The following is a 12,205-nucleotide window of genomic DNA, read 5'->3' on the forward strand; positions in this document are numbered from 1 at the left end:
GCTATTCAATAAGTTAGATGAAGAGGCATCGGTGCAACAACACCTGCACCTGGCCATGTTGTGGATGTTGGTGGGGGGGTGGGGGGGTGTGTGTGAATATATCGCTATGCAAGTTGGCGTCTCACTGCCCACATTCTGGTCGACCTCTATGTAAGTACCTATACCACCATCCCTTTCTCTGCATCGTCGGTATGAGAGTGGAGTTTGTGTCACCCTCCACGCCACTTGATTCTGTGCAACATGACCAGTGTGCCAGTAGTACCTAGTAGCGTCTTTGTTAAAGACGCAGCACATTTGTGCTGTGCTGAGCTGAAAGCACCAGAGCCTTTTAAAGCCCCCAACATCCTTACCTTAGGATCGTTCTATCACTCTCTTTGACCTATCTCTTAACTCGTTTCCTGCTCATGAGAAATCAAGCAACTCTGTTTTCAAGACACTGTACATGCATCACGACCATGCCGGATATTTACGCAGACAAACTCACTCGATCCGCGGCCGAGGGACGCAGGTACGATTCAGATGTCACAATTATCCCCAGCCTTGGATTGCATCGAATAGCTGACTTTATGCCACAGGCTCAATGGACAGTTTGACCTCCTGACTAGGTAAATATAACTGATCTCGTTCGACATCTATGCATACAGTCTCGGAGCACGCAGGCTCGCTCATTCATTATATAGGAATATCGGCTACCTCATTCACCCTCGCATTGCCGCTGCCCTTCCTCCCAGTCCTCGCATCGCAGACATCGGCACAGGAACTGGCCACTTCCTACAGTGCGTACAGGAATCGGGAGCATTCCCCAATGCTACACTGGATGGATATGATATCTCTTCGTCCATGTACCCGCAACCGCTCCCCAAGGATATCAACCTGAAAGTTCTAGATATGAAACAGCCAGTTCCAGAAGAGCTCCATGGAGTCTACGACCTGGTGCATGCCCGTGTACTTGTGGCGGCTATACTACCGACTGAGTGGACAGCCCTTGTTCGCAACCTGACGAAGCTGCTGAAGCCTGGAGGGTGGCTGCAATGGGGAGAGGGTAACTTCATCTCAGCGACGTTTCTTCGGGGAGGAGCCTTGGAATCCTCGCCGACTGATACCCTCATTGCGCTAGGCAATAAGTGGAAAACAGAGATGCGTGAACGCTTCGAGTGCGGCTGGAGTACTCTACCAGAGGATATGCGAGCAGCGGGACTGGATTCGGTCGACAGCGACTGCGTGAGCTCTGACAGGCTGCCAGAAACGAGGAAGGAGGCAGTAGAGAATGGCATGACGGCTATCTTCTCTTGGTTGCGCGCGTTGGCCTCGAAAGGTGTGGGAATGACTAACGAGGAGCTGGACGTAGCCGAGAAACGAGCAAACGAGGAGATTGAGGCGGGTGGCTATGTCAGATATGATGTCTACGTCGTCACAGGAAAGAAAGTCCTGTGAGATGCAATATGTTCCAGATATAGGACGAGGCTTTGCTGAACTAGGAGGTATCCCACCATGAGTGTTAGTCGTATATACAGACATTGCGTAGAGTTGTATCATCGTAGTCACTTTTAATCCATCAATGCGTCTACCTCGAACGGAGGTTCCTTAATCAAGCCAGTGATCCCCATCGTATCCTGACACATAACTCCGAAGCGCTCATTAATACTTCGCATAGTATGTATTGTCGAATCAAAAAAAAATCTCCATTTTAATTTTATAAAATTTCGTTAAATATTTGTGTTGGAACTAACCACTGTAACTAGGTAGGTGTCATCCATATACGCTAGTTACAGCGCGAGTGCTATCGTGAGCTGCAATACAGGGAAGCTGGGTGCTAAGAGGGGTCACTGTATTGTACTCTAGTGCTAGCTACACTAAAGTTCGCGCAGCACCCCTACGGGGTGCTGCGCTTTAATTAGCAAAAAGACCAGGTATTAGCAAAATACTTTCTATTGCGAAAGATTCTTTCTTAATCTTAAGTACTTTATTAACATAAGAGTCTTGGTAAGTATTCCTATATGTAAATCGTATAGAAAATTATTTTCGTTAATTAAAGCGCAGCACCCCCTAGGGGGTGCTAGGAGAACTTCAGTGTAGCCAGCACTAATAGTGTCCCTGGATTCTTTAGGTAATCAAATATGGAATTTATCTAATAGCGGATTAATCAACTACCTTTACCTAGTACAGTAGTGTACTAAATACAGGGCTTAGGCCCTGTAATTCAACAATTTCTAGCAAATTGACTGCACTAAGAAATTTCCGCTCGTCCTACCAAAGGCCCTTCAGTCTTGGGCGGAAGTCCGCGATTTAAAAACCAGAACAAGTTTGCCTGGCTGCGACACGACCCCATCTTTTAAGTCTCTCTCCACGGCCTCAGAAATGCCTTCACCAGGGGCAAACCTTATGTGATATTTACTCAGAAAACGTGCCGTTACGAGCCTCAACGTCGCAAGGGCAACGTTTCTTCCAACACAACTAGTGCGACCTACTCATATTGTCAATGCCAGCGCACAGATTCTGCACAGTGTGTATGAAATAGTACACTTACCAACTCCGAAAGGTACAAATGCTCGTCTGTCTTTAATCAGCTCCGGCCGCGAGTACCATCTTTCTGGGATGAAGCTTTCGGCATCTTCAAAGGCCGACTCAACTACACTTGATTAGAACCAGGGGACTTATAAATATACGATTTGGAAATGACAGTCACTCACGTCTACCAATTGAATATCGCGATGCACAAAGCTTGACGCCACCGGGGATGAATGTCCCATCAATGTTCAGGCCTTGGGGTGGAGACACTCTAGAACCTGGATTGCAGCTCATTACTGCAGGAAGTAGCCTCATTGCCTCATTAATCGTCCCAGCAAGGTGAGGCAGCACGGAGAGAGCTTGTGGATCCGTAGTATCGACGTCTTCTAATTCCTTCTGTATTTTGGCTGCATGTTCTGGATGGCGAGCCAGAAAGTACAGAAGGGTGGTCAGAGTCGGAGCAATCGTTTCACTGTGACATAAACGGCAGCGTTAGACTTGTATTCACTCTCCAGGTACGTACGTTCAATCAAGTAATGCGAGCCAATGCCTACCTTGCAGAGACCAACAAGATGGCAGCTTCTCCACTGAGCGTCATGTCTGGGTTGTAGATCTCATCTTCTCTGTGCTTTTCATAGTCACGGATGAAGGCTGAGACTATATCCACGTGTCCAGAAAGTTGCTACGATTAGTTAATGGGGATATCTTGCTAATTTTGCACAGAAAGGGTTGCCTCAGAGCACTGGAGAAAGACAAGGATCTGAACGTACTTTTTTCCTTTTCTCAACGCAATTATCACCAAACTCGATCATTTGGAACCAATGTTTTACCTTCCAGAGCCCAGGCATGAAGAAAAACGCAAGAATACAGACCCAGATCGCAGGACTCAAGTATCCGAGGACAGACAAAGAAGAGTGCAAGTTGATAGCAGCGCGACTCCATTTTCGTTCTCTCATCAAGCCGAAGTCTTGCCCAAACCCATAATCACCCATTGAATCAAAAGCGAACCAGTGCAACAAGTCATTTACAACCACCGGCGTCTCACTATACTCGCTGACCATACTCTCGAGTACTTGGACATGCCGCTTGAGGCTTTCATAATGATGAATCAAAGCTTAATAGTTAGCCTCGTCATCTTGGACAGGACCGAACAATTACCTCCAGAGCCCAGGGCTGACTCCCACACTCTCTTCCGAGCCTTGTGGGCATTCTTATCCCTTGTGAAAATAGCACCTGACTTTGGGTGAAGTATATCATGCCAGTCAGATCTTGTGTTTTCGTTCTTGATGCCGTCCAGAAATTCGAAAGCAGCTGGATGAAAAAGGGTGACCTCGTTTGGGCCTGAATATGCGTTAGATTAGAAAGATGTCTATGCATCCAGGCAGTGATATAGGCTCTGATCTAACCTGTGCGGACAATACTGCCGTATTGCTGCTGCCAGGCCTGAAGGACGCGGTGACCTTTCGACGTTCGGCACATCCAGACATGCCAGAGCTTGGAAAGACTAGCTAGGCGAGACCCTGGAAACGCTTTCAGGCGATGAAAGAACAGCCTATACATTGCTATACTAAGGAATAAGCCAAGAAAGTAGATGGATGTTGAGAGAGCCGTCTCGACTACAATTTGAAAGACGGCCCCGGACCCACGGACGATTCTGAACGCTAGCAAGACAAAGAGAAATGAAAAGTGGCTAACGACAATCGATGGAGCCTGATTATGCCATTCTCCGTGAATGAATACACCGTGGTGCATAGATACACCAAGAAGAAACGGCAGGATAACGTTGGCGGAAGTTTGTGGCATGATGTGTGCCATCTTGACTAAGTGTTTGGCATTAATTGCAGCAGAAAGTCGAGCTGTGATTTTCTAGGCTGTCAAGGCGACTGTTATTGAGGCTCTAGTCTGTCATGCCTAAGAACTGGATTGAGCTGCTTAGGGAATATCGAGAACGCCTTGAGACGTAACAGAATCTGCAGGGTGCTCGATTCCCAGAGAGTCTGAACGCGATACGACTGATACTGATATCAGTAAGAATCGCGCCACCCGCAACAGTTGTTCTCATTTTGTCGATTCGAAGGTTGGTGCATTCTCGTCACAAGTACGACCTCACCAACCAGTGTGACCTTACACCAACCGCTCCCACTCAGTGCTCGGAGTTTACTTCTCATGGGTTCAAGGCCCCTTCCTGGACACTTGCTGTTCCTTTGTCACACGAAACTCCAGCTCTGCCCCCTCTTAAAGGAGACATCCTATGCACCAGCGCGCGCCAAGGCGATGTATAGATACCTACCTGGGTAGATAGATATACGTCCCACCGGATGTAAATAAGTTGATCATTATTTCTTCCCAGACAAGAAGGCTTGCCAAGCCCTACAGGCTGTAGCAAGAGGGGACAAGGCTACGTATCCCTATTTATGCCAAAGATGCGTCCTTCCTTTTACATCATCCCAAGTTCTAATTTATTTAACTAGCTTGTTTTAAGATTATTATTAAAGACATAACAATCAAATGTCTTTGTTTAGATTGGTGCTGTTGATATGAGTGCCCAGTGCTATCAAGATTCAACTTTGGTGTAATCAGCTCAGGCGTATATATGTGTAACCAAGGATTATCCAAGATTTTTATTTTACATCGTGGCCTTTCTATATTGAGGGCTCTTTTTCACTTAGGCGCGCTTGCCCACGGGGAATAGATTCATATGACATGAGACCTGTCATATGTAAACTCCGAGCTACTCCTCCCTAAGGGGGGTAGCCTTGTAATATTCGTACGACGCCGCACCTAGTTAACCAGCCAGCCTTACAGGGAAGGTACTACGGCAACAGAGGGGGAATGCCAACTACCACAAATCGAGGAGAGGGGTGGTTATACCATACGGGTTATCTTGCTTACTTGTATGCCATGCTGTACGACCTCATGTTTACCTAGAGACATTAAAGACTCAAGAGTGGCTAGATTAAGTCGGCCCCCACGAGAAATATGTATACTCCCGTCTTTCGGCTCTACTAGCCCACTGCAAGGTCACCCCCTTTAAGAAAGAGGGCGGCACAGTAGCTTGGCCCGTGGAGGTGCATGAGGTCCTGTTGGTCGCTAGCCCCGGGAACCGGGAACAGAAAAGACAAAGAGCCTCATCTGTATGTATGCCGTGTTATCAGCTCGGCAGATCCATTTTATCTTCACTTTAGCCCTTTTTAGCCAATGGAATCTAGGGTTCATTTAACAACAGAAGTGCTCAATTTCCACCTTTTTATCTTTCTAACCAATAACCGCTTGAGGTAATTTCTTAGTAAATTCTTATGTTATCTTTTTATTATTCTAAAAACTCTTACCGAACTGTTTTTAATAAAGCCTTATGTAGGCTAATTATAATTGGTAAAACACACATTTGAGTGGGTCGAAAGAAGGCGGTAGTCTAGACTACTTAAAAAGCTTGGCAATCCCATCCCTTCTTATTTAGGAAAGAGGTGGTGGGGGGTTTGAATTCATAAGCTCCCGTCTACTTCGTAACTCCGAGTAATTCACTAGATTTAATTATTGCGGCTCTGCGCGTATCCGTCATTAGTGCTGAGAATAGCTGGGGTCTGCCTGCATGACTATGTCCCACATCCGATGGGCTGAGCTCTATAGGAAATAGGTACTACGTCACCAGAATTAGGTCATACCTAATAGTCACCTGGCACAGCACATTTAGATTATTAAACAGGATTTCACATCGTTTGGAAATGGTGTGGTTCCAGGGCTGCGCACAGCACGACGGATCGTGAGGGTACCTAATAGATTGATCAGTTAACTCTACACTACCAGTGGCCAAACATATCTCTGATGTTTTTTTCACTCGGTTTTAAATAAAACAACTAAACACAGTTATACCCTACGACTCGGGGAACAAATTGGAAGAATAAATACGGTAGAAACCCATATATTCCATACTAAAAATGTCAACTTGTCGTTCGGGACGTCCCGGCACATCAATGTTCTAATAACGACTATGATCGCAAATCCGAAGCTCACGATGAAAGCCATACTACCGGGGGCTGCACCCCAGAAGGTAGGGCAGCAAATCCCCCAGAGTGCCACTGAAAGAGCTGTGATATATCGAGCACAAGCGTCGCCAACGACAATCGGCAAGGTGCGGCGACCTCGCAAGGCATCTCCTTCCTGGTCGTACATGTCTTGTGTATGTACAGTCGTGATAATTATACCTGCAATGATGCCTAGCCATTGGAGAAGACCCGAGCCGGAACCAGAGCCAGAGAAGTTTATTGGCAGCGGTGAGGCGAGCGAGACTTCCATAGCTCCAGAAGCAAAACATAAATAGCCCAGCGCATTGATGGCGTTGCGCATGATGGGGTGTCTGTCAGCACCGCCGAAGTTGTTGTACCAGGTACCGAGAAAAATGAGAGCCACACTCTGTCGTAGACCACCGGCGAGTAACGTGCTGATAAGGGGCGTGGTGGCGTACAGACAGAGCATCAACACTCTAGCTTGGCTAGGAGAGATTCGGCCCTGGGGTATCGGTCGCCATGGTTTGTTGACTAAGTCCTCGATAATAGATAATGGTGCCCTCTGGTTGTTGATAGCAAAGGGCAGTAGGTGTGCCCATACCCAGAGGAAAATAAGGGGCAGTCTCCTGATAGGATCTGTCCCAGTAGAGGGAATTCCGAAAAAAGATGATGCTAGCGCGTTGATGATGCCGAAAATTGTGCTTGGGATCACAATCGTTTTAAGATCACTAAAAGTGAACAGCCACAACGTTTGGGCGTGAAATGTGACCCGAACCATGAGGGAAGAGTGTTGAGACTCGAGATCTGGAACCATGTCGAGAGACAATTACAACGGATGGAGTGATTTAGGGCAAACCACACACTGTCATCGTTAGAGAACGATTTAAAGGGGTACAGTTTCCTATCGACAGAATTTGTCTTCAAGTTGAAAGTAGATTTTGACATCGATCGACACCTAGAGTGTGTCAAAAGCGTACAATCCTTCAAAGGCTTATAAACGTCTCAGAGCTTTCCCCGAGACGAAGTCCGAACTATTCCCAAGTATCCATTGCTCCTCACTGATGACCTACAACGGGGGTTGTGAATGTTAACTATACCGCCCTTCTACATCGTAGGTCGCGTGGTATTGGACAATAATTGCTGCGGGATAATATGACCGGAATGTGAATGTCACTCCTGCGACATGAGGGTTTCACCATCAGAACTGTGCCGTCGGTAGACTGCCGAAGGAAATTCCAGGGTCGGTCACACAAGCGCCCGCTATTTCCATGGCTCCCAACAGGCGAACAGGCGAACAGGCGAGGGATGGACGAGAGAAGCCGGTGGCGGCCCGCGGGAGACGCGTGTTGGGGTTTGGAGTGCGATGGCGCTGAGACATCCCTATCACGATAACCTCGCACCCTCCTTTGCCCACGCAAATAAAGATGCTGGATCATATTTCGAAACCGCCCGGCTAATGGTGACATGGGCCTTCTGCACTTAGGTAGATCCCAAACTTACTCTACTGAGAATAGGCATGCAGGCAGAATGGCGTGCTCGATTATTACTTTATCCTTAAGACTCAGCGGTACAGAGTAAGGCTCGTATGCTCCAAGTCACAGTACTTGGATGGCTAGGTATATATGTTGGAGTAAATGCCTATTGGGCGCGCAGTTGGTCGCACAGCTGAAAGTGCGCTGACCGCAGAAATGGAGGTGTATATGGCTGAATCTTGTTCCCCAACTGCATTTTATAATTAGTTTATTGGCTTCTGGCATTTATTGATTTAACGTTTTTATAAAGAAAATAAATTAACGGGTTAACCGATTGAGAATTACCGGCTGTCGTTCTAATGACCTCTCGGTTCACTGAATGAGAATCTTATTAATTCCGAATACATTTCAAGACTCGTCACGTCACGAAATTCTCAAATGACCTACCCTGAGAGTTTCCTATATCGAGTTCCTGTTACCCGTCACGTGGCCCAACAGCTTTCAACTCCAGTCATTGAGCAGAGCCCAGGATTTTCCCCTTCCCCTATTTCGCACACGTTTGCAGATCTCAAGGAGCAACATGACTACCAGCCCTACGGTTGTTTGGTCGATCATGGCCGCTGTCATGTTTGTGCTTGGCTCGGCAGCAGTCCTCCTACGATTTCTAGCCATCCACCTTCGAAGCTCAATGCCCAAGACGTACGATTATCTCATCCTTCTGGCTTACTTTGGTTTGATTATTGAAGTCGTTTGTGTTTCTTTATTCGGTATGTGCTAGATTGGCTACCTGTTCGACACAATAATTTGAACTCTGAGGACTGACAGGTAACCACACCAGGTATTGCCCGTGGAGGATATGGTATACATGTAAACGAGTTAACTTTGGAAGAGATTGAGAACTCGCTCAAGGTTTGTTCATCCCATTCCTGCATATTTATACACAGTATCCTCCGATTAGTAGTAACATCTCCAATTCACTTCAGGGGCTTTTCGTCCAGCAATGGATCTGGTCCACATCTATTACTGCCTTCCGCCTTGCAATTCTTTTGCTGTACAGGGAGATATTTTCCGCGAAGGTCGTCCGCTATGGCTCGATGATCCTCATCATCCTAGTCGTTGTAAACGAGATACAATGCATCGTGGTCGACCTCGTCCTATGTAGACCCATCCAAGCAAGTTGGGACATCACATTGGACCGGCATTGCGGCAATATTCTTACAGCAGAGATATCCTCTGCTGTCATCAGTATGATCATCGATATTCTGGTAACATTTCTTCCTCTGCCAGTCATCTGGCAATTACAACTCTCGAAGCAGAAGAAATGGGTGCTCACTAGTGCATTCTCAGTAGGCACATGGTGAGTTCATCCGTCGAAGCCTACTGGGGAAGTATAACGTCAACTAGGTACATACTGACATCTTGCAGTGTCGCAGGTGTAAATCTAGGTCGCCTTATCTGGAATTTAACATGCCCGGAGTCGGACAATACATTTTGTCTTCTCAACAGCACCATCTTCGTATTATCAGAGATCTCACTCGGTCTTGTTGTGGCCACTGTACCGACACTTGGTCCCATTTACCACACCCTGGGTGAGAAATGGGTATCCATTGCGTCCTCGAAACCATCAGTCATCGAAGAAAGGTCTCAAAAGAACTTCCCCCCGACTGTTGGCTCGATTTCGCTTAGACCTCAAAAGAAGAGAGGCCTGTACAACGACGAGTCGCTTTTACGGTCGCAGCCCGATGTTGAACTAGGTTCAAGCGATTGGCCTTCCCAACATATAGTCCCTCAGGCACTTTCTGAAGACCATGGGTCTACAGTACCTCAATCCATGGGATATCGTTGGCGTACTGAAACAAATGGAGACACGGCTAGCCATAGCGTGTGCGATAGAAAAGGCCAAGTTGTAGGAGGCGTTCCGCATAGTGGTATAATACGGGACGTAGAGTATGATGTCCACGAATGGCAACAATCCCATGGAAAGGATTAAAGACGGAATTTCTATATGGTGACCAAGGAGACCTCTTTGCATAAGGCTTGAGATAAGGTCGGGGTGGGTGGTGTATGCGAGCCGGGGGTTTAACCAGCAGAGACGCTCGCGCCGCTGTTGACTATTTTGTAGTTATGATTAACCTTGACACAATGGAGACGCTGCCTCTCAGGGACTAGGAAATCTTGACATTAGAATCAAGGATTCGCGCGACTCGATACTACATTCCTGGACGTCATTATTGAGGATGACCACCGTGTAGTATTCTATAACCCCCTACACATACTTCAGATAAGTCGTTGCTTCCAAGTTACCTGTGTGCGGGAAAAATACCTATGCAGGTACTTTTGGATTCGAAAATGAAACTCAACCCCCTTTAAAACCCGGCATGGGAAGATAGGTCTGGCTGAGGCGGATTAATAATGTAAGACGACAATATAACAGTTCAGATAATATCTGGGTATAAATGAACTGAGTTATGAACTTTTGATCTGATGGTTGAAATTATATACCTTGGGATGTACTGCTGCGAAATATTTATGAATACTTAAATACCTAGGTAATGACCGCAGAGGTACGAGGTACGAGGTACGTGATAGAATCATCAGTACATTCGATGTTCCTACCTGGGTACCTGGGTACGTACACTACATGTATATCATTAATTATATACACTACTACATCCATATGATCAGTATCGTGTAGATAAGTCAGGCAGTTACTGATTGTACAGGCGAGCATGGGCACTTATATCTCGTCCCCCATCCTATTTATTCTCGTTTCCTTTCTCCCAAAACATCTTTTTTTCAAATCCAACTTGACGCGTATTTTCATACCGTCCATTTACTAATTCTACCTTAACATCCTACATCTTTTTATTTCGACATTGCATAAACGCATTGTCACAATATTAATCATTATAAATAACTCCTTTTAATACCTTTCTACCATTCCAAGGAAATTCGCTTCCTTGGAAGGATTCATTAAATCCCCGTGCTCTGCTCGTGCAGAGCACCTCCGGCACACCCATTGGAGACGGGTGTGCTGTGGCCGGCATAACCCTATCAGGTAAATGACTCCCCCTTATTAATAATTTCACCTTCAGACAATAAGGATGATCGTGCAATCATCCTCGACGGTTTCGAATAAACCTAGGCCCTATTAGCTAACAACACCTACAGGAGGTCTCCTGTACCTACAACGGGGCTTAACAAGACTCGAAACGAGACATTCTCCTCGCACGATAGGACTGATCCAGTCACTGTCCGTGTCTTGGAACTAGACTTCGATGAGCTTATTGCCGTATCGTTGAAGATCGCACAACGCGAATCTCAGGGGAAGCGTTACCCCAACACATCTAACGTGATGGATGACCGTCCTTAATGTTTGGCGAAGCCACATCGCCAAGATCCATGAGCGGTTCTTTGTGCCGGTAAGTAGTTTCACACACCTCCAGTTTTCCTTTCGAAAATTTGAGTGAACGATTTGTTTAATGCATTACTAACGTAGATATCACTTGTCAGTTTCGGGAGTGTTATCTCCCCCCTCACTCAATATCGAACGGCGAAACAGCCCATTGCCGTCTGTACTTCTAAAGTATCAGGCCAATGAGCTCGTTGTAGCTCCCAAACCCAGAGGGAGAGGGGCTACAATACGAATACTAGCAAGATACACGCCCGTCCCCTTGGTTGGCGGATGTAGGCCTCCTAAAGAGATACAAGCTAATCTTGTATCTGGTAGAGTCTGCACCTACCTACTCAAGGGGATGGGTACACTACCGAATAAGAGGTAGTCCCAGTGGCTGGGTAAGTGATTTTGCAGAATTTTTACTTTGTATTTGTTAATTCCGAATAACATTATATGCGTCAAATGACTAACATACCTACTTCACAGACCACTGACTCTGATCCCGCACTCGGATGATCAAGACCTAACTCTTGATCAACGACCCCAACCCCCTTCGCATTCGTGCTGGCACGGACGAGCGAAGGGTATTGCACAAAATGCTCGGTTTTCGGCTAGAAGGGAAACGACCCAAGGATTAGCGACAAAGTCTGCTAGAGACTTTATTGACTAAAGCGGGGAAATCCAAGGGTACTAGGAGATGCACCGTAGATGCTGTCCCTAGGAACAGTGTAGATGGACTACAAATCCTGTATGTGCATTGTGACACTAGGCAACAGGAGCTGGCTCCTATTGCCTAGTGATAAGGTTACATACAGGAAAAGTCC

General features: G+C 46.5%; 4 protein-coding genes across 4 annotated transcripts; 2 read left to right on the forward strand and 2 right to left on the reverse strand.

The window, feature by feature from the left end:
• The first annotated feature begins 92 nt into the window (after positions 1–92).
• On the forward strand, positions 93–1,574 carry GGS22DRAFT_161714 (S-adenosyl-L-methionine-dependent methyltransferase). The gene is made up of 3 exons (XM_047961135.1): positions 93–508; positions 576–605; positions 681–1,574. Exons 1-3 carry the CDS (start codon positions 405–407, stop codon positions 1,432–1,434), a joined length of 888 nt encoding a protein of 295 aa, XP_047819555.1. The 5' UTR covers positions 93–404; the 3' UTR covers positions 1,435–1,574.
• A 500-nt stretch (positions 1,575–2,074) lies between these two features.
• On the reverse strand, positions 2,075–5,055 carry GGS22DRAFT_161718 (benzoate 4-monooxygenase cytochrome P450). The gene is made up of 7 exons (XM_047961136.1): positions 3,915–5,055; positions 3,667–3,849; positions 3,279–3,622; positions 3,063–3,190; positions 2,691–2,980; positions 2,528–2,629; positions 2,075–2,464 (listed from the first exon to the last, which is right to left on the reverse strand). Exons 1-7 carry the CDS (start codon positions 4,321–4,323, stop codon positions 2,262–2,264), a joined length of 1,659 nt encoding a protein of 552 aa, XP_047819556.1. The 5' UTR covers positions 4,324–5,055; the 3' UTR covers positions 2,075–2,261.
• A 1,171-nt stretch (positions 5,056–6,226) lies between these two features.
• On the reverse strand, positions 6,227–7,464 carry GGS22DRAFT_133134 (UbiA prenyltransferase family-domain-containing protein). The gene has a single exon (XM_047958518.1). The coding sequence runs from the start codon at positions 7,324–7,326 to the stop codon at positions 6,373–6,375; it is 954 nt and encodes a 317-aa protein (XP_047819557.1). The 5' UTR covers positions 7,327–7,464; the 3' UTR covers positions 6,227–6,372.
• Positions 7,465–8,274: 810 nt separating this feature from the next.
• GGS22DRAFT_161723 (uncharacterized protein) lies at positions 8,275–10,205 on the forward strand. Its single transcript, XM_047961137.1, has 4 exons — positions 8,275–8,751; positions 8,823–8,893; positions 8,968–9,341; positions 9,410–10,205. Exons 1-4 carry the CDS (start codon positions 8,565–8,567, stop codon positions 9,972–9,974), a joined length of 1,197 nt encoding a protein of 398 aa, XP_047819558.1. The 5' UTR covers positions 8,275–8,564; the 3' UTR covers positions 9,975–10,205.
• Positions 10,206–12,205: the final 2,000 nt, after the last annotated feature.

The sequence above is a fragment of the Annulohypoxylon maeteangense genome (genome assembly GCF_022496945.1).
Source record: "Annulohypoxylon maeteangense strain CBS 123835 unplaced genomic scaffold GGS22scaffold_7, whole genome shotgun sequence".
Classification (NCBI taxonomy): domain Eukaryota; kingdom Fungi; phylum Ascomycota; class Sordariomycetes; order Xylariales; family Hypoxylaceae; genus Annulohypoxylon; species Annulohypoxylon maeteangense.

Coding starts and splice junctions, on each gene's coding strand:
- GGS22DRAFT_161714 (XM_047961135.1), top strand. CDS start 405: ATGAGAAATCAAGCAACTCTGTTTTCAAGACACTGTACATGCATCACG. Junction 509..575: donor TCCGCGGCCGAGGGACGCAG/GTACGATTCAGA, acceptor TTTATGCCACAG/GCTCAATGGACAGTTTGACC. Junction 606..680: donor CAGTTTGACCTCCTGACTAG/GTAAATATAACT, acceptor TTCATTATATAG/GAATATCGGCTACCTCATTC.
- GGS22DRAFT_161718 (XM_047961136.1), bottom strand. CDS start 4,323: ATGGCACACATCATGCCACAAACTTCCGCCAACGTTATCCTGCCGTTT. Junction 3,850..3,914: donor CGGCAGTATTGTCCGCACAG/GTTAGATCAGAG, acceptor ACGCATATTCAG/GCCCAAACGAGGTCACCCTT. Junction 2,981..3,062: donor ATCTTGTTGGTCTCTGCAAG/GTAGGCATTGGC, acceptor TTTATGTCACAG/TGAAACGATTGCTCCGACTC.
- GGS22DRAFT_133134 (XM_047958518.1), bottom strand. CDS start 7,326: ATGGTTCCAGATCTCGAGTCTCAACACTCTTCCCTCATGGTTCGGGTC.
- GGS22DRAFT_161723 (XM_047961137.1), top strand. CDS start 8,565: ATGACTACCAGCCCTACGGTTGTTTGGTCGATCATGGCCGCTGTCATG. Junction 8,752..8,822: donor CGTTTGTGTTTCTTTATTCG/GTATGTGCTAGA, acceptor TAACCACACCAG/GTATTGCCCGTGGAGGATAT. Junction 9,342..9,409: donor GCATTCTCAGTAGGCACATG/GTGAGTTCATCC, acceptor GACATCTTGCAG/TGTCGCAGGTGTAAATCTAG.